The sequence below is a fragment of the Rattus norvegicus genome, chromosome 3 (assembly GCF_021556685.1).
Source record: "Rattus norvegicus strain SHRSP/BbbUtx chromosome 3, alternate assembly SHRSP_T2T, whole genome shotgun sequence".
Classification (NCBI taxonomy): Eukaryota; Metazoa; Chordata; class Mammalia; order Rodentia; family Muridae; genus Rattus; species Rattus norvegicus.
Window position 1 is genome coordinate 145,321,759 of NC_141536.1, and position 27,759 is coordinate 145,349,517.

Sequence of the window (27,759 nt, forward strand, 5' to 3'; positions counted from 1 at the left end):
TGGCTGCGTGCGCACGTCGTGAGGGCCCCGCCCCTCCCTTCGCGGCGCTTGCTCCGTGGAGTTAGCGAGCCGGCAGCTTGGCAGAGCGAGCGGAACCTCGGCGTGCCACGGTATCTCACAGCCTAGACTGTCGCTGCCGCCCCGCGCGCCGAGACCCGCCATCCCAGACCCCGACTCCCTTTGGCTCGGCCCGCGCGCCCCACGCCCAGCTCGGGCGGCGCGACGGGAGGATGAGCGGCGGGCGGCGGAAAGAGGAGCCGCCTCAGCCGCAGCTAGCCAACGGGGCCCTCAAGGTGTCCGTGTGGAGCAAGGTGCTGCGGAGCGACGCGGCCTGGGACGACAAGGTGCGGAAGGCCGGGCGAGGGAGGATGGGGTCGGGTTTCTCTCGCCCCGGGCGCGGCCGTGGGAACAGGGAGTGGGGTGGCGGGGTTACCAGCGCGTAGTGGAGCGAGCGGAGCTCCTACCATCCTTCGCCGTTTGCTCAGCAGGATCTGGAGTAGTTAGCGCTTCTGAAGACCGCGCACGTGCCGGGTGAGGAATCCCCGAAGTGCCATTGGGAGGGGTGGTTCTGCCCTTGCTGGATTAGATGAAGAAGACGACGTGCCCTACGAGTTTTATGATTCGAGAGCGGGGTCTAAGACCACCTTAGGAGGGTGTGAGTTAGTAAGAAAGTCGCTAGACATGGGTAAGAAGAGGTTGGGGACTTCAAGATGCACTCGCTGGATCTGAGCGTGGACTTTGCTCCATTCTGTGGTCTTCAAGACCGTCACCATGCAGCCTGATTCTAGATGGTTTGAAAAGAATGCTATATTTGGGCTCCTTCCGTTGTTTGGGCTGCTGAAATTGGGCTTTCCTTCCTTCAGTTCCGCCATGGAAGGGGGAGTACTTCCTGAAGGTGCCCTTGGCCTGCCCCCAGCCCTGCCCAGCTCTTGCAAAACCTGTAGTGATCTGCTGTGTCATTTTTTTTATCTTCCGCGGTCCAAGGACTGGTGTCTGGAGTCCAGGGCAGTTCACAAACCTGAATGCTTTTTGTTGGGTGAAACTTAGATGAGTTGGCAAAGGCCTAAAGCACTTCTCCAACTCCATACCTTGCTTCCTCTGTGGCTTTCTCAAAAGTCACTGTACAGGAAGGGTGGGTATTGATGTTAATAGTTTTTCTCCTTGGAGACTGTCTAGAACTTAGCTGGTCAGGTAAGGATTATCTGTGGCCAGGAGCACAGTGCCCACTATCACTTTAAAACTGTTTCATTCATGTAGTTTCTTAGTAGAGTACAGGCTCTGGAATTAATCACTTAATGTCTAAATACAACATTTCCCATAACACTTTAGTAGAAGAAATGACAGAAGGAGCAACATATGGAGCAAGGTGGCAGTGGTGCACACTCCCCCCCCCCCCCCCCCCCCCCCCCCGGAGCTGGGGACCTAACCCAGGGCCTTGCGCTTCCTAGGCAAGCGCTCTACCACTGAGCTAAATCCCCAACCATGGTGGTGCACACTTTTAATCTGAGCACTGGGAGGCAGAACTGGGGGATCTCTGAGTTGCAGGCCAGCCTGGTCTACATAACGAGTTCCAAGACAGCCAGAGCCACACAGAGAAACCCTGTCTCGAGAACAAAACAAACGAACAAAAAAGAACCACATATGGGGACTAGAGAGGCCTCAGCAGTTTAGAGTGGGCTCCAATCCCAGCACCCATATGGGGAATTACAACGGTCTGTAACTCCAGTTCTAAGGGATCCAATGGTCTCCTCTAGTATCCATGGACAGACAGGAGGTGCATACACAGTGCACATGCATACGTTAAGGTAAAACATACATAACAGAGTAATAAATTTGGGGAAAAGAAGAACCACATGCCAACCTAGACGTAGTGGTACACAACTTTAATTCAGTACTCCACAGCTAAAGCCTAGTTTACACAGCTGATTCCAGGCCAGCCAAGGCTACATGAGATGGTAGGAAATATTTAGTAAGTGTTTGATTTTCCACTATAGCTGTCCTGTGGTAGCCATTCCAGATAATGCATACATTGTGTCTTTTCTATAGGATGAATTTTTAGATGTGATCTACTGGTTCCGACAGATCATCGCTGTGGTTTTGGGTGTCATTTGGGGCATTTTGCCCTTGCGAGGCTTCTTGGGAATAGCAGGGTAAGTCTTGGGTATCACAGTCTTATGGTTTTGTCTGTCTGAGACGAGCTCACTCTGGAGCTTAGATAAGTAGTTCTAAGCCTAGTACATGCTGGGGTTATGAGCAAGCAACTATGCTCAGGAGCCTCATTTCTGTTTTGTATTTTAAAAAAAAATTTTTTTAAAGGAACAGGGGTCTTATGTAGCCCAGGTTGCCCCTTGATCTCCCAATCTCTTGCCTTTTTTCCCAAGTGCTTTTGATGTTTACAGGCATGCCTTAACGTGCTTGGTTGGCTCTTGGTTTCTTTTCAGGTCAAGGCCCTGTTTTCCTTTTATGACTTCACTGTGTGCATCTGATTACTAAAGCAAAGAAGTCGGTGTAGCACTCCTGGGCTGGTGCAGTGTTCCTTAGTTCCTTGGCCTGGGAGCATCTCATGTCAGGCTACTGTCTTAAAGACTGGGCCCATCTGTTTATTCCTGGGTCTACGTGCCTTCTCGCAAGTGTTACATTACTTATTGCCAACAACTGTGGCCTTTGTGGAAGTTTGGGAAGTAGAGCAGCTTTGTAGTTGACCATTTTTTTATGCTTTGTATTTTGCTTGATAAATAGTTCTGAGCTTTGGCAGGAGTTATTTTTTTTAGGTCCCTATATTTTAAAAATGGAGGCTTGGCCTTGCACATTTTATTTTACTCCTGGCCAGTGACAACATTCGTGACACCTGCTCATGGTTCAGGTTAGCCAGTTAGTGAAAGCAAGTCTGTGCTGGTGAAACTGCACTTAGAGGAATAGGAAAATCCTAAACTTGAAATGTGAGAAAGCAGGTTGGAGATTTAGCTCAGTGGTAGAGCACTTGCCTAGCGAGCGCAAGGCCCTGGGTTCGGTCCCCAGCTCTGAAAAAAAAGAAAAAAAAAATGTGAGAAAGCGCTTACAGAAGTGAGGAAGGAGTCTTGTCTTTTCTCTTTTCACAAAAGGAATAAAAGTGCGTACTCTCCTGCTTTCTCACCCCTGCCCATGGAAAGCCATGCTGGTTGGTTGAGGGCTGATGGTGTCTCTTTCTGGTTTTTTTTTTTTTTTTTTTTTCCTTCTTCTTTAAATGTGCATTGGTGTTCTGCCTGCATGTGTTGCGTGATGAGGTCAGATCTTGGACTTAGACAGTTGTGAGCTGCCATGTAGGTTCTGAGAATTGAACCCAGGTCCTCTGGAAGAGCAGTCAGTGCTCTTAACCACTGAGCCATTGAGCCATCTCTCCACTCTCTTATTAGTTCTTTAGAGAGGGAGAAGTGAGTTTCAGAAATAGAGTTGGATAATTTTTGGACAGTAGTAATCCAAAAAATATATATAGTAGTCCCTCTTGTTGACGATCTATTCTAAGACCCTCAGTGGATACCCACAACCAATTGCATATCTCCAAGAAAGTTTAAATTGTAAGTGAAGCTTTAGACATGATGGTGCATGCCTGTAATCTCTGTACTTAACGGGCATGAGACAGGAGGCTCGCCGTGAGTTTGAGACCAGCTGGACTGCATAGTGAGTTCCTGGCCAGTCAGCCAAGGATATGAAGGACAACTTTCAGAAAACCATTTTAACAAATCACAAATAAAGCATCGTGAGAGATTAACAGCGGTAACTAATAAAATAACAACTGTAGCTGGCAAGGTGGCACACACCTTCCATCCCAGCCACTCGAGAGGTAGAAGCAAGCAGATCTCTGAATTCCAGGACAGCCTGGCCTACAAAGTCAGTTCCAGGACAGCCAGGACTGTTACACAGAGAAACCTTGTCTCTAAAAAAATGAAAACAAATGGAAAAACCAACTATAACAATGTAAACTGTGTAATAAAATTACATGGTTCTCTTTGTCTCAAAATACCTAATTGTCATACACTACTTCGGCCAGTGATAATGTTAGATATCTGCAGAAGTACTTAATGGCGTTTCTAGTGTATCCAGATTGCTAGGATCGCTTTATTTTGAGGCTGTTACTAAGTAGAGCCAGGGTTGTTTGAGCACAAGCACTGACACTGTCACAGGTTGTGATAACCAAGTCACCATTGACTGACAGGCAGGATAGTCTACAGTGTAAATGGAGGGATGCTGCCATGAAGCAGGGCAGCAGATTTCACACAGCCTGCATGCATGGTACATGTTTGTTTGTGGAATTTCCCATTGGTCCATGATTGACGGTGAATAACTGAAACCACACAAACACTGAGAAAGGGGGACCTACAACTCTGTGCCTCCTAACCAAAAAGGTGTCCTACATTTTTTTTATACTGAGCAGGCATTATATAAGGAAACCATTAAGGATTCATGTTGGATGCCTAAAACATGTTAGGGGTGACAAGATATTGGGCCTAGGTTTCATACAGCTCTTCTTCCGTGGATGAGGTGTAAGGACAGAATGTTATTACCTTACTTGAGCTAAATGAAAAGGCAGAGAACAGTGCCAGAGGACGAGGAGCTGTCTAAAGGCCAGAGGAGTTCTCATCCTCCAGAGCCACCAGTGTAAGGGAGAGAGGGTGCTAGTTCAGAGCTCCCCCACCCATCAGATCTTACAAGACTGTTTTTTTCTTAGCTGCATGGTACATGCACATGAGTATGCAATGTATATGCATACAGAGGCCGGAATAGGATGCCGGGTGCCTTCCTTTGCTGCTCTGTGCGATGTTGCCTTGAGACAGGGTCTCACTGAACCGGTAGCTCACCATCCCGTTAGGCTGGCTTGCCAGTGAGCTCCCAAGATCTGCTTGTCTGCAGCTCCCAAAACTGGAATAACAAACATGTTGCCAAGACTGGGCTTTATGTGAGTGGTGGGGATTTGAACTCAGATCCTCATGTTTATAGAACTAGTGTTCTTAACCACTAAGGTATCTCTACATCTCTTAAAACATTAAAAATACTGGTTTTTTATTAGTTTTCATGGCAATCAGAACAACTTAAGGTGTTGGTTCTCTCCTTTCACCATGTGAGGTTGAGCTTGGGCCAGCAGGGACCTTTGCTCCACTGAGGCCCTTTTGTAAGATTTTGTTATGGTTCCTTTTTTGAGATGGTGACTTAACTGTAACTCTGGATGCCTGGAACTCACTTTGTAGACCTGGCTGATTTTGAAGTCACAGAGATCCATGTGCTTCTGCCTCCCTAGTGCTGGGACCAAAGGCATGGGATTCTGAAAGGATTTCTCTGAAGACATGCTGTCTGGGAAGATCTGACAATACCAGAGTAGTTCATTGCTCTTCTCCTGTGTGCAAACAGCCCTTAAAACCTTCAGAGAGAACTGTGTTTAAGGTCTAGGTCTACTGCTTTGAAGCTATATAATCTTGGACTTACCTGAGATCAGTTTCCTCATCAGCAAAATGGGCACAAGGAGTGAGTGACAGGTGAATTAAATGGGATGAATGAGTAACTTGCTAAATGGAGACCAGTTCATCAGGCATGCCGTGAGTCAGTCCACTGCTATTATCACGTGAGTAGATTTACAAAAAGTGGTAAGATGTGGCTGAGAGAACAAGAAACTGAATGCACTTTGTACTGACTCAGCCAGTGTGTGGGGCCATTGTGCCAGAGTTGCCCGTTTCTGGGATTCAGTCCCACACTGTCACTATAGCCAGTTTCTCACCCAGGACAAACCCTGACTTCCTCTGGGTTGGCACTCTCCTCTGCTTTGGAAAGGCCAAGAACTCTGATTTGTTATTTCTCTGTACCCCTCCCCCCCCAGTTTCCTTTGCTTTAGGGTTGACCTCCTGGGGCTGGTTTCTAGTGAATTTCCCTCTCTAGTTTAGCTGCCCTGTCCAGCTCCTGTCTTGCTTTATTTCATTCTGTTGTGGCGGTCAGCTACAGTAAAGTCATGCTTCCTGTTCTGTAATTTGCCCGAGTACTGGCTCATAACTCTTCTGTCTACTAAGATATTGCATTGACGACCCACCCCTGGGTCTCAGCTCAGCATAGGTTCACTGCTCAGTTAATGCTTAACTTTTTAAACTGTTTAATTTCTGTGTATATACTACATGGATTTATTTTGTGTGTGTGAAGGGGATACCCATCCATGTAGAAGTAAGAAGATAACTTGGAGTCAGTGTTGTCCACCATGTGAATTGAACTCAGGTTGGCAGGCTTGGCCTTAACCATGAGCCTCTCACTGACCCTTTTGTTGTTTACTGCAGTGGACAGGGGCTCACTGTATTATGCAGGCTGACCTTGGACTTAATCTTCCTCATCCTCCCCAATACAAGAATGACCTTGAACTATTAATTTGTTTACCCCTCAGATACTGGGTTTACATGCTGTGTGACTCTTCCTCATTTAGATAGAGCGATACTCATCCTTGAAACACAGTCAGGAGGAGGCCCTTCTAGGGCTTTCTCACCCCTGCCTCTAACCTCACTTACCATAGATTTAATGCCTTTATTTCTGTGGCCTCTGTCTGCATCGTGTATTACCTCTGAAAGGAAGTGCCTGTGTCAGCTTTTTCCTTGTCAACCCACTTACTATGACTTACTTCTCCACATCAGCTTATTGTCACTGTGGGCTAATCTGGTTTGGCTATTCCAAACCCACCCCAGCCTCATGACAGGGTTCCTCTGTGTGGCCTTCGATGCCCTGGAACTCACAGAAATCCAGATGCCTCTGGGATTAAAGGCCTGCAGCACCATCACCAGCTTCTTTCAGAGAGTTGTCTATTTTATGTATTAGATGTTTTTTATCAGAAAAGGTCATCTGATCCCATGAAATTAGTTATATATGGCTGTGAGCCACCATATGGTTGCTGGGAATTGAACTCAGGACCTCTGAAAGAGCAGCCAATGCTCTTAACCACTGAGCCATCTCCCCAGCCCCTTTTCACTTTTGGTTTTTAAAGACAGTCTTATTCTAGCCGAGACTGCCCTTGAAATTCAGCAGTCTTTCTTGCCTCAGTCTCCCAGGTATTGGATTACAGACAAGGGTGATCATTTCCAGAGCTAGCTTATTATCTAAGCTTTTCACTCTCAGTCTCCAGCTAGAACCGTTAAGCCAGCCTGTCCAAAATAAAGGCCCTTTAGGGGATAGGCGGTGGCCAGATGCCAAGATTTCTGGCAGAAGATGAGGGTGTGGCTACAGTATACTCAAAAGCCTTGTTTCTTTGAAATCCAAGAACTGTTACACTCACAGGCATTGGGTTTAAAATGCCTTTGTCTCTTACCTCTTCAGCCACATGCTTACCCCCAAGACACATTTGCTCTCCAGTCCTGAGACATGGACATGAGTAGCAGATGTAAAGCAGACTTTCCCACTTCTGGTCCTTCCCTCTACTCATGAGAAACCCATTCTACCCCTAGCCACAAACCAAACCTGTGAAGCCTGTACACCCCACCCTCACCTCAGCCACTGCCCACAGGATACCAGTGATTCCACCAAACACCAGTGTACTTCTTACACCAGTCTGTTTCACTCCTTGGAAGCAGTCCCTGCATCATCCCACACTCACTCACCCCCCACCCCATCCTTTCTGTTCATTGTGTTCAATTTCTGCATCAGCTCAATACATCCTGGGTCAGAGGCTTCCCTGGGGGTGGGAATGGGCGTCATAAGTCATCAGGGTGGACTCCATTCCCATTGCTGTTCCTAGCCCCTAGTAGATGACAACCTGGAGGCAAAGGTATCCGGTTTACCTCTTCACTGAGTCAGTAGCAAGCAGTAGAAGTTCATAAATGGCCCGCTCTTGGGAATTGATGCAGAGAGCAGACAGTGTTTTTATTTGCTTTATTAGGCCAAAAGCAATTAACTGTCTGTCCCCTGACCAGCCTTCAGCTGGAGCTTCGTTGAGACTCATGACTGGTTTAGGTCTTGTTTAGGGTGGCATTAACAGCCATTGATTTCTTCAAGGAGGCGGAGAGAAATTCTGTGTGTTTTAACTGGAGAATGAGCGAGTGTAGTGGTGTGCTTCTTAATCCCAGCACTCGGGAGGTAGAGACCTCTTATGAGCTTGAGGTCAGCTTGGTCTACACATAGATTTCCAGGCCAGCCAAGGCTACATAGTGAGACCCTATTTCAACAACAACAACAACAACAAAAAAGGTAGATTGGAGAATTGGGTCAGTGCTAGGATTGGAACTCAAAGTTGAGTGTGCTAGACAAGTGTTCTGCCATTGAGACCCCTGCTCCCTGCTTTAAATGTTTTGTTTCACACTTTCGGCTAAGACTAGTTGTTCCTTCCTTAAATCTCCAGCTTAGTTGGATAGGCAGCTCCACTTAAGGTCTAGACATTTTCATGTGTTATTTCCTTCACTCCTCCAGCCCTAATAACTATCAGAGTCCCCCTGTTTTCTATGCATGAGCTGCAGCCCCTCTGGAAAGACTTACCCTAACTCTCATGGTGATGAAGTAGACAGACTGGGCCTGTCTTCCTAAGCTTGGAACTTCTGAGGGTCAGCTCCTGCTTGGGCAGGGTGGGGAGACAGCACACAAAGAATAAACTGAACATGGTGGGGTGAGGGAAAGAACCTGTGGCCTCGGAGCTTACAGTCTGTGTTTGGTGTTTTTCCCCCTCACTCCAGATTCTGCCTGATCAATGCAGGAGTCCTGTATCTCTACTTCAGCAACTACCTACAGATCGACGAGGAAGAGTATGGTGGTACATGGGAGCTCACCAAAGAAGGGTTTATGACGTCATTTGCCTTGTTCATGGTATGTGCAGCTGGTAGTCTTACAACTGTTCCTGTTCATCTTACGGGATGTCAGGTCACTCAGAGAAAACACTAGTTGACCTGTGCTATGTGGTTAGGCTACTGTTCTTTTCAGTGGCCTCTCAAGCAGAATCCTCCAAAAGATGTGGTCTAGGGTGCTGTACAGTTGTGCAAATCCAGGGCCCACTGTTAACTACGTGTTAGAAACTGGGAAATGTTTTGGTACATATTTTTGGAGCTGGATGTGGCTGTTCACAATTGTAACCCCAGCAAGTGAATTACAAATTTGAGTTCAGACTGAGCTATACATAGAGACCTTATCCTCAAAAGAAAGGAAAAAGCCAAGAATGTAGATATGTGCATATGAAACATATCCATTATTCATAATAGGGAGAAGTAAACCACTCACATGGCTGTCATCCGAAGTGTAAAGTGTCTTCTAGCCATACAGTAAAATAATTGTCTGTGGTCCTGCAGTATAGGTGAACCTTGAAAACATTATGCCAAATGGAAGAATCTAGACATAAAAGGCTACATGGCTCCCCTTAGTAAAATATCCAAAATACACAAGGCCATGAGGCAGAAAGTAGGTTAATGGTTGCCAGTACTTGAAGGGAGAGAGATGGGAAGTAAGTGACCATGGAACAGACCTTTTCTTGGATGGTTTGGGATTTGTGAACATCCTAAAGACCTCAGAGTTGTGTATTGCCATCTTCACGTGGGGGAGGGGCCTGCATTAACCATCCGTGACGACATGAATATTGCTTGTGTCTCCCGTAGGTCATTTGGATCATCTTTTACACTGCCATCCACTATGACTGATGGCATTTGCTCCCGTCCCTTCTGTCCAGTCCAAAGGACCCTTTTATTACAGCACAGATACATGCTTATTGGGGCACTCCTGCTGTGTGGAACCGAGAAGACCCAGTCTCCTGGACTTAGAATCAGCGTGTTGGGCATCAGTGTTTTCCTGCAAGGGTTGTGAAACTTTTTAAAGAACCATCCACCTTTGGGGAAGCATTTCTGAGTTTGTCCATTGTCAACAATCTGTCCTTGGATACCATCATGTAACAGCTGTTTGCCAAGTGGAGCTGCTGTTGAATCTGATGCGCCTCTGGATCCGGATGAAACATTGTCTTCCTTGGTTCTCCGTCAGGTGTACAGTTTTTAAACATCACTGCATCTCAAGTCTTCTGAAAACACCATGTGCGTGGTCCATGGTACAATACAAGCAGCCATCTACTAAGTTCCATTGTAGGATGTTTTCAGATACTTGAATAAACAAATCTTTAACTGAAAGTGTGTTGGCATGCCTCGCAAACTAAAGCCTTGCTTACCTACTGACCATACCCTCAGAACCTAGGAGGAGTGTGTAGCATGGCCCCTGCTTTCTTCCTTCTTCCCCCTCCTCCCACAGCAGCAGTAGCAGCCAGATTCTCTCTTTTGGCTGGAGTTGGTGAAGGTTATTGCCTTGGTTTTGGCATTTCAGAGAGGGTCCACCACCTGATGTCCTGACCCAGCACTTAGGTGAGGGGTCTAGATTGAGATTTAAACGGTGTCATTTTGTGTTTGACCAGCAGGTGGCAGGACTGGTGTACAGGGAAGACCTGGGAGAGTTTGGGTGAACGCTTGAGCTTGGCTGAAAGGACTTGGGCAATCAGGGGAAGGTCTGGATTATCAGTCTTCCTGTGGTGTGGGAGTTAGGTGGTCTGCTGTGGTAAAGCCATCAAGGGGTCTGCTTGTTTTTGCAATCCGACCATTCTACTGTCTCAGATGTGTTTGCATGCTGAATGAGACTTGTGGATTTCCCTAATATTTTTTCTCTCTATGGTAGTGAGGATCTCTCTCCATTTTAGTAGGGCTGGTTAGCTGTTGTACTGGACATTCCTCTCAGGAAGTGACTTACCAGACCTCAGAAGTCTCTTGCTCTCCGTACAGGCCTGGCCCTGCTTTGAACTGCGCTGCACACAGACTAGAACTTATAGGCAGGGATGAGGCCTTGGAAGAAGATCCAGGCTTATCAGAAGGTCCAGGTGAGGCCCTGAATGTGTGTCCCCACCCCCACCGTCTGCTTTCACAGCCTTGCCTCTGGGGAGCTTTGTCAGGGTCAGCCAAGTTAGAGTTGTAGGTGCCACTGCCTTGGTTCCCTTTAGCTTCCAGCTTCAGGACTAGGCATCGTCCAAGGCGGTCTCCTCAGTCAGGCTGATGTAGGAGCTGAGGGACTCCCGGAGGCCCTCACTGAGAAGAGACGCCTCCCCACTGGCAGGTGCGTCCAAACACAGGAGGCTCCTGTGGACGGGGAAAAGCAGGGAAAGGAGTCACTTCCCCATGCTTGCCACAGATCACTACCCTGAACAGCACCACGTCACTGACAAACTCAGGCTCCTCATCCCTTAACTGATCTTACTCCATTGACCACATTCTGGACCGTGCTCACCCACCCACTCTACCCTGGCTTCCCTGAGTTCCGGGCCTCCCTTTCCCTTGGCATTGTTGGGCTGGATTCTAGAAGTGTCCCTGAATGTAGCAGACCCATTATGGGTTGTGAGTCTATTTCTTTTTTCTTTTTCTTTTTCTTTTTTCTTTTTTTCGGAGCTGGGGACCGAACCCAGGGCCTTGCACTTGTTAGGCAAGCGCTCTACCACTGAGCTAAATCCCTAACCCCTTTCTTTCTTTCTTTCTTTTTTTTTTTTTTTAACTATTTATTTTATGTATAAGAGAACAATGGTACCAGAAGAGGGCATCAGATTCATTACAGATGGTTGTGAGCCACCATGTGGTTGCTGGGATTTGAACTCAGGACCTCTGGAAGAGCAGTCAGTGCTCTTAACCACTGAGCCATCTCTCCAGCCCGTGAGTCTATTTCTTATTCTGCCTTTATGTTCCAAATATCCCCCTTACCTGTCTAGCTTTTTCCAATTCAGTGATGACGTTGGCACAGTCACAGGTAGAGGTGTATCTTTGCCAGGTAGTGGCCCAAGCTTCTGCAGGACACAGGGCTCCCTGAGGGCACAGCAGATGCCATCTGCTAGCTCTATGGAAGAGATCCAAACCCAATGGCACATTGAGGGCATGGTCGCCAAAAAGTAAAAAGAAGCGAAGTCTCAAGCTATGGGTCACATAAAGGCTGAGATGTTAAGAGGTCATCTGGGGCAAAGTTATGGATACTTAGTTCAGGGTAAAACTGAGAAGACCAAGTAGGGAGTGGTCAGGCTGACATCCATCATATCTACTGTGCAGAACCACCTTGTAGGAAACCCCAAGTCAACTTTCTCAAGAGGTGTCCCCCTTACACACACACACCACACACACACACACACACTGCCAATAAGGTATTCCCTTTGTCTCCTTGACACCAGAAATGCTAGTGACCGCATTGCGCCCAGGGACAGCACAGTCTGGCTCCTATGGGAAGAACCCAGCATCAGGGGAACATTGATTTGGAAGCACTGTTGCCTGGGAGATTCTGGCCAAGCTCACAGTTGGCCTGTAGGACTTTGTCAGCATGGGACAGAGGCAGCTTCCACCCAAATCTCAGTACAAGGGCTGTGTAAGGATGGAGAGGAGACGCCTCCTCTGCCTATAGCTCCTCCAGCAGGCCAAGCATCCAGGGGCACAACTGGCTACCTCCTAGGCCCCCTCATCCAGTCTGCAGTGGAGGCAAAATGTTAGCCATACCAGAGTAATGTTCCACCAGGGCGTGGAGTGAGGGGAAGGTGAGGCGAGGTGAGATGTACAGCCAGCCATTGTCAAGACGCTGTATCCTGTAGTGTCTGATCCGGTCCCAAGAAGCAGGGCGACTGAGGCGGATGGACAGGGAATAGCAGCCTGAGGAGGAAAGGGTCCAGAGTGGCTCTGAGGTCCTGCTAGAGACCCAGCCCTGCCTAGGTTGGAAGAAGGAGAAAGCAATAGCCACAGCCCAGTCTTCAGGAGGATGCTGGAGTCTAAGGCAGGCCGAAGACTGTTAGTTGTAATGGATAGGATTCTGTGCTCCTTGGAACAGGTGAGGTGTGGGTGAGCATTAAATGTTGATTGTGTGGATAAAGACTCAGGTGCTGCAGGGTTGGAATGAGAAAGTAAGTAGATGTCACTATGGCCAGAGAGAAAGTCATGGAAAGTTTGGTGTTAACAGTTGAGTTATACCTTCACACGGAGCAGAGCTCTTCATAGATACCACACTCACAGCCTGTTTGGGCCCCAGAGCACAATAAAGTGCAGAGGTACTCGGTGGTAAAGCGTTGGCCTAGTGTGCACACTACTTTGTGTTAGGAAATTCCCCACTACCTCGTACAGAGTAGAACAATGCCTTACACAGAACACAATGCTAAGTATGGAGCAGAGTGTGCTGGGACACTCCTATAACCCAAGGACTCGGAGGGTGGAAGCAGGAGAGTAGAGTTCAAGGCCCTTCTTGACTACATGGTAAATTTGAAGCCAACCTGAGCTATCTGAGACCAGACTGTCTCGAAAGAAGCAACAAGTCACGGAGTCACTCTGCCTAACTCAGCAACTTCAAAACCGGCATCGGGGGCTGCAGGGGACATTCACTCGGCAAGGTTGTGGAGAGAGGCAGTGGCTCAAGGCCAGCCTAGTTGATATACTGCGGTCTAGGTGGGGTGGGGCTGCATAGTGAGACTGTCTCTAAAATGAAAACTTTAGCCATTCCTGAGGAACTGCATTCTCCCAGTTCTATGACACCTGTTTTATAAATCAGACTGCCTAGGTTTCAGTCTCTCATGGAGCCACACTCTACCCACACCCAGCAGCCCTGTTGCTAAGGCGCACCATCTGGCACACAGGTTTGTTTTTTTTTTTTTTTTTTTTTTTTTGGAGACAGTGTTTCTCTGTGTAGCTCTGGCTGTCCTGAAACTTTGTCTGTAGACCAAGCTGGCCTTGAACTCAAAGATCTGTCTGCTTCTGCCTTTCTAGTGCTGGGATTAAAGGAGTGAAGGGGGTTAATTATCCTGATCTCCACACTGTGAGCATTCAGGTAGTGAACTCTGGCACGCGGCGAGCACCCCTAAGTATTGTCCGTACTCTGCCTCTATGTTCCTGCTGTTCCTTTGTGGTGGTTTGAATATGGATGGTCCCCAAGGTCTCATATTTGAATGTGTGGTCATTAGGGAATGGCACTGTTACAAGGTGTGCTTGTTGGGCTAGTTATGGCCTTGTTGAAGGAAGTGTCACTATGAGGTCTCAGATGTTTAAGCCAGGCCCAGTGTCTCTCTTCCCTGCTGACCCGGATGTAGAACTCTCGGCTACCTCTCCAGCATCACATCTGCCTCCGTGCTACATGCTTCCTTCCCACCATGACAATGATGTACAAATCCTCTGAACTTGGAAGCCAGCGCCAGTTAAACACTTTCCTTTAGTAAGAGTTGCCACGGTCACGGCGCCCCTTCACAGCAGTAGAACACTAAGACACCCTTCTCTGCAGACCCTTCTCTCTCCTGCACGTTGCACACCTGCCTTCTAAAGAAAGAAGTCTTCCTAAGGATGGTTCTGGGATATCCTGCCAACTTCCCATCTTCATAGCCGTCCATCCCTGAGCTCCAAACTCTGGAGTCACTGACTGCTTCCTCTCACACTGTCTTGATTTGGACCTGGAATGCCTTCCCAAAGCCCCCGAGGTGAAGGCCTGGCACTAGGGCAGTAGTGTTCAGACGTGAGGCCTTTGGGTGGTAATGGGATCATGAAGGCTTAGACTTCTCCCAGCAAGCTTTTCTGTTCTCTGGCTGCTACAAAGCAAGCGCCTTTTCTCCACCACGTTACTTCACCATAAGGCAAATGACTGGGCTAGGCGACTGCCAGCAGCCAACTATCAAACAAGGAGCCAAGACAAACCTTTTTCCCTCTGAGCCCTGTGATTTTTGACACAGCACCAAAAGTTAGCCTGTCGGCAGGGCCCTCCTGGCTATATTCAGAGCACACCAGGAATCTGACTTCCTCTCAACCAGACAGAGCTGTGACCGTTTTCCACGTGGTGGTTTTCCACTTCCTGCTTGTCACCTACAACGTAGGCCACTCCTCTTTGGAGCCCTCCCTGTCGCATTTATAGTCAAAATCCTCACCTTTGAAAGGCTTTGCAGAATCTGACCTCTCCTTGATCTACTCCAGCCACGCAGGCCACACTTCCTCAAGGCGTACTTTACCCCACAGCCACACCCTAGCTCTGGTTTCTGGTTTCCTTGTGACACGTAAGTATGACAGTGACAAATGTTCACTGTCCACTCTGCCATTGAGATTGTGGCTGGAATCTAGCTTTTGATACATTGGATCTTCAGTGTCCTACTTGGTTGTTTTTGTTGTTGTTTTATTTTTTTTATTTTTTGACAGGCTCATCATAAAACTGAATCTGGCCTTGAACTGTGACTGCCATGCCTATGCCTCCCGTGCTGGTATTATAGCGGGATTCTTGAAGACTTACTACCCTTGCATTTCTTTTTTTTTTTTTTTTTCCAGAGCTGGGGACCGAACCCAGGGCCTTGCGCTTCCTAGGTAAGCGCTCTACCACTGAGCTAAATCCCCAGCCCCTACCCTTGCATTTCTTGTAGAAACCATTGAACATCTGCCCCCTACTGGCCATGGGACCCTCCCAGAGGTAGACCCTCGTGAGGGTAGAGTGCTAAGGTGCACACAGGCAGGCCCAGCTGCCGGAGTGGATATGAAGGAGCTGGTGGTATGGGAGGCAAGGTTGGGTCTGCCCTTGGTAGTCTGATATTAAGCAGCCCTCACCTTCCCGTCTGGAAGGCCGTCTTTTCCAGCTTTTCCATCCTGCTTACCCAGGCAGACTCGACTCATTCATCTCTCAGCCCCTGCTACAATGCCAGACACTGCACAGGCGCAAGCGTAGGTGTGAGGGATGCGCTCTCTGCCCGGCCATCTCCTCACCAGGGTTGAGCCCTCATTAGAGGATGAGCTCCTATGTTCTTCTCTTAAAGTACAACTTCCAGGGGTTGGGGATTTAGCTCAGTGGTAGAGCGCTTGCCTAGCAAGCACAAGGCCCTGGGTTCGGTCCCCAGCTCCGAAAAAGAAAGAAAAGAAATGAAAAAAAAAAAAAGTACAACTTCCAGTTTTGTTACAAGAAGCCAGTTCGCCGCAGCTGCAGGGGAGCACTGCTCTGATGTTGTGGAAGTCTCAAAAGAGTGATGGTGGGGGAGGAGATGATTGCTTGGACCACGAAGGATGGTCCCAGGGGAGAAATAGGGGAACACATGTCCTCAGAGTACCTGGTGGGCAGTGGAACTAGAGGACACAGGCAGAAGTCCTAGAGAAGGACCTACCAGACCAAAGGCAGTGGAGGTGTGCTCGGCTTTACATGCCGGGACCTCTGGGGAAGCGAGGGGCGCCATCGGGATCTTCCTGTTGGAAACGCCTAGCAAACTCTTCCCGTATGTCCTGCTCTGAGGCTTCCAGGAGCCAATGGTTTAAAGACATTCTTGACCTGTTGGTTCTTAACCTGGGGATGATGACTCCTTTGGCAAACTTCTGTCTCTAAAAACAATTTACATTACAGTTCATAACTAGCAAAGTTTGAGTTAGGAAGTAGTAATGAAAATAATTTTATGGTTGGGGATCATCACCACAGGAACTGTATTAAAGGGTCCCAGTGTTAGGAAGGTTGAAAGCCACTGGTTTAATTGCTGACGGACCCTAGGCCGTGCCATCTGTAACTGGAGCCTGGGAGCACAGCGTGGGAGTCTGACTCTGCCAGTATTGGAGAAGTGCTTACCACCTATATCGGGCAGTGCTGAGCCCCTGGGTGGAGGAACTACGTCTCCACTAGTCTCCCGTACCGTATCCAGCACAAAGCTGGCACAAGGTGACAGCAGGAGAGTGGAGGAATGATACTTGTTGGAAACTGTCACTCATACTGGCACGGCTCTCTGGAGCAGTCCTGTGGCCTGTGTAGTTTTTAGGACCTCCTTCATAAAGCAACACTCTGGGTCAACTCAAGCCTGCTGCTCCCCAGGCCTAGATCATGACCAGGTAAGCTAAGGGAACTCTGATATGATATGGGGGGTGGCTGAGAGCGTGGGTGGTCTTGGGAGCTCAGGGCTGCGGGCCTTTCTCCTTAGTAAATGCATAACCCCAGCCTTAGAGCTGCAGTGGGCTCCGGGTCCAGGCTGATCCTAGAATCAAACACAATGGCTGAAGCCTGTCATAATGGCTACTCAGGTGGAGGCAGGAGGATCATAAGGCCTGCCTGAGCTACAGAAAGAGCCTGGACAAACTTAGTGAGACCCTTGCCTCAAAACAAAAAGTACGCCAGGCTCTGGGTTCGATACCCAGCACTGCAGAGAGAGAAGAGATGACGTCACGCAGGCGGGGCTTACCACGCCGTGCGGGACCAAATGCACAGGCTGTAAGTGAACATCCCTCTTCCCTCTCACTGCTGAGCCACACTTGACCTGACTTCTTCATTACCTCTTTCTGGGTCCTCTTTCGTCACTTTGAGAGAACAGAGAACCACCCAGAGAGGGAGGCAGACTTCTGGCCTCTGTCCCCAGTAGGTCTGTAGTGACAAGAGCTGGCACTGTCCCCAGGTCCAGAGCATCCCAGTGACCCCTGTGTATGACGATCCGAGAACCAGCACTCTATAACATCGCTCAGGATAATAAGGGCTTAGTGTCAGTTTTGACTTTTGGCCCTCGAACCACAGAGTAAAACTGCACACTGCCACTCAGTATCTGAAGCAGGTCTGACTCCCACTGCTCCGGACTGCAGTGCACACTTGAGCTTCTTGCTCTACTTCACCACAGACATGCCTCGTCCAGTGAGAAGCCTCCCTTGAGGGACTCTTTCAGATTCCAGATCCCAAGACACACTCCTGACCAATTAAACCAGCTCGACCTTGGTGTGCAGGCATTCGTGTTATAAACCTCTCCAAGGTGATGGCAACATAGCCGAGAGCTAGTTCTCCGCGTGAGTTCCCCAGGCCACCGGCGTAAGAGAGGAGCGTGTTCAAGCCCAGTCTCAGACTCAGTCAGCAGGTCTAAAAGCAAGGGACTAACGTGATCTCTTTCCCTAGGCTAGGTAGGTACACCCTTCAGCTTAAGTTGTGCTGTGGAAAGGAAGCCTGGAGGAGAGGTCGGGGTCACACTTGGGAGACAGCCATTCTAAAAGGTCAGCATGGGGAGGGTTTTTTTTTTTTGTCTTGTTTTTTTTGTTGTTGTTGTTTGTTTTTGTTGTTGTTTTTGCTTTCTATGTGTAAGCTGTCACTCCCAGGGACCCCCTGTCCTGTATCCCCAGGACTAGGATACAAGCATACATCCCCATGCCAGGCATTTTACAAATGTCTGGGCCTTGAACTAAGCCTCGTGTAGGGGATTCGGGACAGGAGGGTCCCTGGGAGTGACAGCTTACACATAGAAAGCAAAAAACCAAAACCAAACCAAACCAACCAAACAAGAAAAGCCTTGCCATACTGACCTTTTAGAATGGCTGTCTCCCAAGCTTACACGTGCTTACAAAGCAAACACTTTTCAGACTGAGGCATCCTCCGGCCTCCCACCTTAATATTTTATTTTGTAGATGAGGGCCTTGCCCTGTACCTCCGGCTGAGTCTAGAACTCACTATTAGCCTAAGTCGGCCTTGAATTCCTGTGTAGTCCTCCTGCCTCTCCTTCTGAGTGCTGGAATCAGTGCGCTGTCACTATCAGCCTTCCCTGGCGGGACAGCGTCTCACACAGAACGCATACGCCCTAAAGTCTATGTAGCTCAAAGTGACTTTGAATTCTGGATCCTTGAGGCGCTGTCTCTGAAGTACTAGGTTTCTGGCATGCACCCCTACGCTCTAACTCGGGGTCTTCTGCTTCCCATGACAGTAGCCTTCTAGTTGACCCCCCACCCCACTAGGTGCTAGCAATGGGGACGCTGGTCCCAACGTTTCTGTGGATCCTTCCACAGCTTTGACGATCTTTATGGATCCCCCTTGGCTCCTCCATTACCACTCCACGAACCTCCTGTGTGTCTGCCCCTTCTGACTTAAGAGGGCAGAAAGAGCAGCACACAGGATGGTCAGCGGTGCTCCTGGGACTGCACCAGGCCAGAGGTAGGGTGGGGTGGGTAGCTCAGCACTGAGCGCTTCCTGTGGCTTTTCTAGCTCACAACTGGCAGGTCTGCAGGGCTCCAGTCCCAGTCACCACCACCACTGAGGTTTCCTGTTTGCAGCTGCTGCACTGGGGCCAGCTGCTGCACCACCACCCCCAGCCAGCCAGTGTGTGTGAGGTTTGTTTGAGGGTGAGAGGTTGATGTTTCTTGGAAATTAGGAAAGGCTGGAGAAAGGGTCATTCAGCGAGCCCCTGAGGGAAGTGCATGCAGGGTGGAGGTAGAGAACAAGGACTCGGACAGCCCACCTCAATTAGGGCAGACACTGGAGGTCCGCCTGCACTTCGGAGGCTCTCATCTCCTCCTTCAGCTGTCACTAGCAAACTCCATATTATTGACCCTTGAGGTTTTGGGGGTGCTGGCTTGTGGTGAACATTTGCCAAAAGATCCTATCATATGCTATCTTGTGAAGGGGGGAATCACCACTGCTCCCCGTTGCCAAATACAGACTAAGCTTGGATCCCCATTGGTGGATTCATAGCCACTTTGCTCTATAGTCAAATGGAAACACTGTGGCTCAACTCCAAGCCCAGGTACCCACTTGAGAAAGTCACCTCTTGACTTGTCTTTCCTTTGTTCTCATAGGCTGGTGGCTCCACCTCAGGGCCTTTTACAATTCAGGGCATGGCTGGACTCAAGAAACCTCTGTTGATTGTTTGTAATAGCGACGGCCTGTCTTCTATGGCCTCCTGTCCTGAGCCCCAACTCTAGAGAGGTGTGGGTGGGGGCTGAGTTTACCTACCTCTCCTGGTCTGGCTCTCCCTGATGAGGAAGGCTCCTCCGGGGTTCCCAGGTAATAAGAGAAGTTCCTCAGCTTTCTCCCGACTCAGGCCCTCATACAGCCACCTGGAGGAGCAACGAGGGACAGGGTAGGCTTGTGGGTCTTAATAGAACCCTTCCATACCTCTGTATGACCTTGATGAGATCTGCCCTCCCTTTCCTTCTGGGCCTAGAAGTTCTCTGTACCATGAGGAGCAGGCTTAGAGGTCCCTCTGGCTTTGCTCGCAGGGTCCTGCTCCAGAGACTTTGGGAGCAGCCCTATGAAGGCAACCTCAAGCTTTCCTTGCCTGGAGACTCCATTCCCAAGTGTCCTGGCTTATTCAGCCTTTGTCCCCCCGCTGTCTGATCCAACCTCTGGCCTCTGTCCAACACTGCCTGGTCCTCCAGCTCTAAAGTTGGCCCACTCATGTTTGTGAGAAGTGCCCCTCTGTGATCCGACTTCAGATTGTCCTTATAGGCCATGCCTGCCTCCTACCTGTCCCCTTCAGGGTCCTCTACACTTGATTCTGGCCACCTTCCAAAGCCCCACACCCTGATACCTCCTCTATGGGGCCTTCTCTGGGGTCCTAGGTCTCCTAGGCCAAGCTGAACAAGACATGAGAGTTGTTTCTCTGCTCTGTTCAGCCTGTGGTCCTGCATAAAGAGAGCAATGTGGGGAGAGTGGAGGAAGGTCTCCAAGATGGAGCTGAGTCAGTTACTTACCCGTGGGAGACTTTAGCCACATACACACTGGGGATATGATACTCTCTGCCTGAGACTTCCGACTGGACTGTCCACCAATCTCCATCCCTATGGAGAGATCGCAGAGGGCATCACCTTCATTCAGAGGTTGTAAGAACTCATTTCCCAGAATTCCCTACATCAGGCAACTCCAGGCTCCTCCGTGGGTGAGGGCCTGGCAGGGTGGCAAATGATCCAAAGCTTCCTGTTCCACCATCGGCCCCACTGCCTCCCTCCCTGCAGTGTGTCAGGCTGCCTGAAAACCACCCAGAGACATGCTTACATGGGAGCCTTCCAAGAGTAGCCCTGTGCCTCCCTGTTGGCTTTGGAAGAACCCCTTGACCCAGGGAGCAACATCAGGGGCCCAGTGTAGTAGACTTACTCAGATATGATGGTCAGTGGTTCCCCGACTCTCAGAGATAGTCTGGCCTGCTCACCTGCTGGGAAACTGCCCAGGGCCACAGCTGAGACCTTCTGTCTTTCTAGAGAGAGAGAGAGAGAGAGACAGACACACTTACTCTCTTGGTCAGTCCTCTCTCAAGATGTGAGATCTAATTGAGTTTTGCCTTGGCTCCCCTCAGTCACCCCTCTACAAACTAAAAACCTGCAGTCCAGAGGCAGGGGATGCTGCTTAGTAGAACAGTGCTTGCCTAGAGCGGGCAGGGTTTATATCCCTAGCACCATAGCAAAACAAAACAAACCCACCACAGCTTGAAGCCTATACCAGCATGGGTCTGAAGTGGGCCTCTGAAGGCTGGGGGGACCACACAGCAGCTCTGCGGGCAGGGGAGGAACTAAGGAAGGCTAACAGCTTGGCCTGGGGCCCCAGGAACGAGAGCACAGTGAGCTCCAGCACTGACATGTGCTGTCTGTGGGGAGACAGAAAGCAGGGTCTATGAATGGAGGACCACCTCCCTTTCCAGAGTAGGGTTCTTTCCCACACACATGACTATGATTTTCGTGCTCCTATGTCTATGTGAATGGGCTCTGTAAGGCTAGAGCACTGTGCACAGGCAAAGAGTGGATTTCCAGTGGCCTATATCTGAGGTAGTGAGTGAAGGCCCTCACTGCCCTGAAGTGCCACCAAAGGCTGCTATTGCAGGCCTGACCAGGACAAGGGCCCCGAGGGAATATATGACTAAGGGTACCTGGATCTTGCACATCAGGCCCTACTGGGGGCTTCCTACATCATTTTACTTTTTATTGGACCCTTACCACTGCTCGGTGTGTGTGTGTGTGTGTGTGTGTGTGTGTGTGTGTGTTATGTGTATGTGTATGTGTGTGTGTGTGTGTGCTGTGTGTGTGTGTGTGTGTGTGTGTGTGTGTGTGTGTGTGTGTGTGTGTGTGTTTGGCTATCTCCAATGTGCAGGAAGGTCTTAAGACCCTGATGCAGCCCTCAGCAAGGAGAAGTCATAATTCCAACCCCATACCGCCCAGTTCACAGGCTCAGGCTGGGGAAGAGAGGAGGGTGAGGGGCTGGTTGACAGCTGCACCTCTCAGAAATGACCCCGGCTTCCTGGGAGGCGAAGGTTCCAGTGGAGAAGTGATTGGCCTGGGTCAATGGAAGCAGAGCGAAGCTAAGGCATCAGTCACTCTAGAAATGGTCGAGAGAACTTAGTGGGCATGAAGTCCAACTTGGAGGCTGGGCATTAGGTGCAAGCAGAAGACAGCTCACCCAGTCTAACCATCCCTTCCGAAGCCTGCAGAGCCTGCAAGTCTCTGTTGAGACCTAATTCACCCCCTCCCATCCCTTTCCTTCCCTCTGTCCTTTCTCAGTAAGGGTCTCCAAAGAGAGACTTGTTAGCACATGGATGGAGGGGCCAGGAAAGGCAGTCAAGGTCAACAAGAAGGGTTCTTTGTCCCTAAGGAGCTCCAAGGTACCAAAGTCCCACAGGACTCTGGTATGTGCTCAAGAAGGAGCTGAGACCCAGGAGTGGGAGAGGAAGAACAGACAGACAGATATACAAGAATCCAAGAGGTAGGTGAGGATAGAAGGTCTCGGTTGTAGGCAGGACGGAACCTGCTCCCCAGTCTTCCCTCTTTAAAGGTTAACAGAAACCCCCACAGCAGGAAGCTTCTTAGACCCCAGAGTCTTGCCTGCCTGACCCCTGAGGCGGTCGCTGTCTCTTTTTTTTTTTTTTTCTTCCGGAGCTGGGGACCGAACCCAGGGCCTTGCGCTTCTTAGGCAAGCGCTCTACCACTGAGCTAAATCCCCAGCGCCCGGTCGCTGTCTCTTAAGAGTGGAACAAGAAGCCAGTGGCCCAGCTCCACACTTTCCTTCAGAAAGGTGGCTCTGACCTGCCCTTCCTCACACTCTTATCCCTGCAACACCCTGCCACCAGCCCTAACACAACCATCATTGGTAACCGTTTAGTTTCTGGCTCTGGGACGGAGACTGGGCCCATCTAGTCCATTGTTGTGTCTTCAGTTTCTTTCTCAAGGCTTGGCACCTAGCAGGGCCTCAGTAAGTTTAAAATGGAGGTAGACCTGGGAAGGAATGATTCCTAGACTGGGCTAGTCACAACTCCTATTCCTCCTGCGACAAGGCAGCTCCGTTGAGAGAGACCCTCCTTTCCTTGGAGAGCAGCTGAAGGGAGAAAAGATCCCCTGAGTCTGGTACACCTGCTCAGAAGCACGGAATGACTCAGCAGCCTGCGGCTGCAGCTACCTCAGTGGAAAAGAAGGCGGTGTCTGTGGTTTTCAGGTCTCTTCCTGAAGGTATCCCACTGCACCTGAGAGGGCTCCAGAGCCCCGAAGGCGCCTGGGATGTCACGGCCCTGTGGAGACTGGTACTAGAGAGATAAGAGGCTTAGGAAAAGAAAACCCACATCTTAAGGGATCTGGGGGTTGAGAACTAGTAGCTTCTGCCCAAGCTCAGCTCTGCAGCCTCGGTGGAGGTAATTTACTACTCCAGCCCCTCCCTAACAGTGCTGCTGGGTTCAGATGATCTTATCTGTCATGGTTAGTTCTCTGGCCCACCAAGGCTCCCCCACACAGCATTTGGATAATGCCTGATCAGACCAGTCTGGCTGTTTCTGTGAAGATAGTTTTCAAACCAGACAATCCCACCCCAACCCCCATCCCCCGCCCCCATCCCCACGCCCAACCCCGTTTTGAAACGAAAGACAGGCTCTTCCAGTCAGTGTAACCCAGGCTACACACAAACCCATGATTCTCTTCTTTCTGCCTTCTAAATGAAGTATAAGCTTGTATCGCTGTGCTAGCTTGACATTCAAACTGTAAACGCATTTTTGTACACGTGCTGGGAGTGGAACCACAAGTTCCCAAAGTGCTAACCATCAACTATTCTTAACACTGAGTTCCACTCACGAGCCCTCACGGTTCACGTTCTAACCACTTCTGCAGGCTCGCAGAAGCTGGGAGCCATCTGGCTCACTGGGAAGGGTAGCCATAGACTTTCACTGAAGCTTGGGGTTGATTGGTGTAGTTGGCCAAAGACCCAGCGGCACGAGACTTAGGTTTCTACAGCCTCATGATGCTTGGAAGGGTCTGGGGGCTCCACAGACGTCACCTACCTGCTTGTATGGACACAGGTTCCTGGCCTGGACCAGAGAAGCTGGACCTGGAGCTTGGGCTGGAGTTTTTCCCTCTGCTGGGCAAACTTCCCATCATTCCTCAGCACACTCTCAGAAGCACACTGAACCTGAAAAGGGAGCTGCTATGTAGACAGAGCCCTGGATCCCAGCTTGGACCCAGATAGTTGACTGTCACAGGGGGATGACCTGCTCTGCCAGAGCCGAGGGAAAGGCACCATGAAAATGAAGTATCTTAACAAGCAGCCTCTCAGGACCTTGCAAGTCATCACTATGCTGGGCTGACTAACATAGACTCCAAGCCAAGACCATGGACAAGTTTCAGGTGATTTTCTCTGTGTCCCATCTTTTCTAGGCAATGAGCTTTTTCCAGTCAAGTCTTCTGGGCCTTTCTTGTGACCCCGCCCATGGGTTAACCTGCCTTCTCCATTCTTTTTGTGTCTGTCTGGACTCCACTCTTTCTTAGGAAGATCCCTGGGAAGCTTCAGCCTATGCTGATGATCCTCCTTAGAATTCCTGTGGACTGGAGAACCATCCATTCCTTAGGCCTGGGGTCAGATTCTGCTACTTAGTGGCGAGGATAGTTGGGAGACACTGAGGTCTCTCCAGGCATGCCAGGGACCATGGCTACAGTTATTAGATGGGCCAAGGAGGAGCAAAGAGGTCTTGGGATGGGAGTCATAAGCAGAGACGACACTGAATATTGGTGCCAATGGCACTGGGTAAGACTGCTGGTTATCTGTCAGTCTATGTGACATAGTAGTGGCTTGCGAAGCTCTGAGGGACTGACTGCTCACTTCCCTTCTTGGTGTTCCCTTTCCTCATCTCAGAACTAGGGATAACCACACCCCACATTTGGGTTTGATAGATAGTGCCCTGGAAAGCCAGCCCTGGGACCACACTTCCTTCCTGGTCTTGAATGTTCTCTGTGACAAATTCCTCCAGGAACTCTTCCTTTTTACTTTTCTGTCATGTTTGTTCATGGTTTCTTTTTGTTTTTGTTTTTATATGAGACTATGAACTGGGGACTATGTCCCCTGGGTTGTCCCTAAAGTCTTGGACTCAAGTGATCCTCTTGCTCCTTAGCCCTGTGATTGGCAGCAGGCGCAGTTGGAGTGTTCGTTCAGTCAGCCATTTCCCTCTAGTCCTGTGTCCTGTACTCAGCATTCAGTTAGGCCACCGAAGGCATCAGCACACATCAACAGAATGAACCAAAGTGAGCAGAGTGTCTTGTCCTCAGATTGAGCAGATCCTTGGTTTCTAGAAAAAGCTGCTTTTCCAACACTATGGTAAGTGGTTCAGTGAGGGGGCTGGGTTCTCTAGTCCTTTTCAGATGGTCTCCTTGCTCTCAGCAGGACAAGATGTAATTCCACTTGTTTCGTTCCATTCAGCTGGCCAGGTACTGCCAGGGGTTGGAAGCACAGCTCACAGAGTAGCATGAGGACACAGTGGGTGCCTTCCTTACCCTAGAGATACCCGTTGCCTGGATGAGGATGTTGCTTATTAATGCCATGGGATGACATCCATGTTCTGGAATCCTTGTAGGGATGACAAACCCTCTGTACTAGCCGTGCCCCGCTCCCCTGCCTTGCAGCCCTGTGTCATCATCTGGAGAAACAGCATTTGTCTCTGCTGCCTCTGTGCAGGACCCCAGTATCACGGCACAGAGTTTAGAACACTAAGCAGGCTGGTGGTCCAGGGTTGACTCTGGACAGCCCCTTCCTCTCTCTGACTTTGGGGATTGGGCTGCTTTGGTGAGGGTGGTGGTTCTGCTGCCTCCTGGGGGCTGGCATTTGCTCACTGCCAAGGCAGCTCTTCCATTTGAGCTGCCATGAATATGAGGTTCAGGCTAAGTGCTTGGCTTTCTGCTTGCCATGGGTAGCATGGGGGACTAACTCAGACCAGCTATGTGACCTCAGACACAGCATGCAGCTTGTGGGGTCTCCTGTGATGAAGGGTCCTACTAGTGACTTGCTCGCTCCACAGGGCTCACTACCCAGGGCTGTGAAGGGAGCACTGGAGGCTATCAACTCCCTTGCTCTAGTCCAACAAGACCACAACCTTCAGGACCCTTGGGCCACAGGGGACCTGCTCTTTGCTGGACACCTCTCCAGGACTCTGCAACATTCCCTTCCTGGTCGGGCCAAGGCATGGCAACTACTGGGGAAGATGAGGCCCAGGCAGCAGCAGTGAGGCAGAGGATAACCAGGTGCTGGCCACTTTTGCACAAGAGATCAGATCATTTGGCACACATCTGAGTGACATCCTATGTGCATAGGCACTCACTGTCTGTGGTGTCCCGGCGAGAGGGTGGGCAGAGTGCTGGAGAAAGGCAGCAGAAACTGCCCAGTACCCAGGCTGCTTTGCTTCTCTCGAATCCCATTCTCACTGCGATGACCTCATGTGGAGGACGAGCTGCTGCCTGCCGCTCAGGCACCAGGTTAGACCGTGCAGAGCTGAGAGGGCCATCTTGTCTATTGTGATTTTGTGGGCTTGATTTCGCCTCTGGGAACTGAGTGCTAAGGCTCAGTGATCTCTACCCTTCCTTCGTTTTGCTCCTTTTCAAACTGAGACCCTCACCCTGTAAGGACAACTAAGATGCTGTAGGTGACTGTCTTTGGAGAGTAATCTAGAGCCCTTTTATTCAGTGACCCGCAGGACCTCATACCGCTGGCTACCAGTCGCCGTCCTACAGCACGACTACAAAGCTCACTCCCAGTCAGAGGACCTGACCCAAGTTCACCAGAAAACAAAGCAAGCATACTTACAGGTTTGCCATCAGAAGTTTGGTGAGGGCAGTCAGCCAATGTGCACACTGGCCCGGCAGGTCAGGCCTTTGCAGGTCCTAAGGTAGCCGGCATCTTAGGCCCTAGCAGGTTGACTCTCAGAATGAAAGATCGATCGCCCTGGTCAGAGTAGGTTGAGGTGTTGAGGTAATTGAGCTTCTTTGTCAGCAGACAACAATCTCCACGACACTGGTACTGTAGCCCTTTGCTTCTCGGGGAGACCAGATTGGGCACTCGTACCAGCACAGCAGGGCTGAAGAGTGTGGCCTAGGGGATCTGAGTCCCGGGTAGACACAGGTGCTCCTCAGAGCTCTGGCTCCCAGCTGCAGCCTCTGTGGTTCTCATAACCCCACAGTCTCCCCGCCTCTGTTTCCTCTGACGCATCACATCATAGATCATGGAGGAACCACCTTGCCCCTTTCCTGTTTCTAGGGAGCAGCTGTGCTTCCCCCATGCCTCAGGCTGGAGGGCCTTCTTGGCTTTTTGGCTCCATCTGGTCCAAGAAATAAAGGCATGTGGAGAGAGACGAGAAGGAGTTTCCCAGGCAGACCTGGCCACAGTAATCACTAGAGCACTCAGTCTCTGCGATTCTGAGTTCAAATATTCAGAGGGGACTAAGCATAGGAATACCTGAGATCTTCTTCAGTTATAGACTTTGAAGTGGGGCTCATTTCTGGTCCAGTGTGATGGCTCGGTGGATAAAGGTGCTTCTCACCGGCCTGATGACCCAGTAATCCTCGGGTCCCAGTGTTAGAAGGCGAGACTGACTACTGACAGTTGCCTTCTGACCTCCACTTAAGCATATCAGTGAGTGACGTCGGGGGTTTGGGGAAGAGGATTTCTAACAAGCTTATGGGTAATGCCCATGTTGTTGGTGTAGGAACTCTATTTTGAAAGTTCAGGTTTGGGACTGATGTGTAGTTTAGTAGTAGCTGTGTGCTTATAATATTCTAGACCCTGGGTTCGATCCCAAGCCCATGAAAGAAAAACTAGAGTGGTCTTCAAAATATGATTCCAGTA

At 49.8% G+C, this 27,759-nt stretch overlaps 2 protein-coding genes across 4 annotated transcripts; one reads left to right on the plus strand and one right to left on the minus strand.

Annotated features, from left to right (window-relative positions):
• The first annotated feature begins 75 nt into the window (after positions 1 to 75).
• On the plus strand, positions 76 to 10,088 carry Rab5if (RAB5 interacting factor). Its single transcript, NM_001013922.1, has 4 exons — positions 76 to 344; positions 2,047 to 2,150; positions 8,661 to 8,790; positions 9,570 to 10,088. Exons 1-4 carry the CDS (start codon positions 231 to 233, stop codon positions 9,609 to 9,611), a joined length of 390 nt encoding a protein of 129 aa, NP_001013944.1. The 5' UTR covers positions 76 to 230; the 3' UTR covers positions 9,612 to 10,088.
• On the minus strand, positions 9,146 to 27,711 carry Sla2 (Src-like-adaptor 2). 3 transcript variants are annotated; one of them, XM_087653931.1, is made up of 8 exons: positions 26,722 to 27,711; positions 23,936 to 24,063; positions 20,782 to 20,881; positions 20,382 to 20,468; positions 19,642 to 19,745; positions 12,468 to 12,617; positions 11,691 to 11,823; positions 9,146 to 11,078 (listed from the first exon to the last, which is right to left on the minus strand). In XM_087653931.1, the coding sequence occupies exons 2-8, from the start codon at positions 24,030 to 24,032 to the stop codon at positions 10,958 to 10,960; spliced, it is 792 nt and encodes a 263-aa protein (XP_087510057.1). In that variant the 5' UTR covers positions 24,033 to 24,063; positions 26,722 to 27,711; the 3' UTR covers positions 9,146 to 10,957.
• Between the last annotated feature and the right edge of the window lie 48 nt (positions 27,712 to 27,759).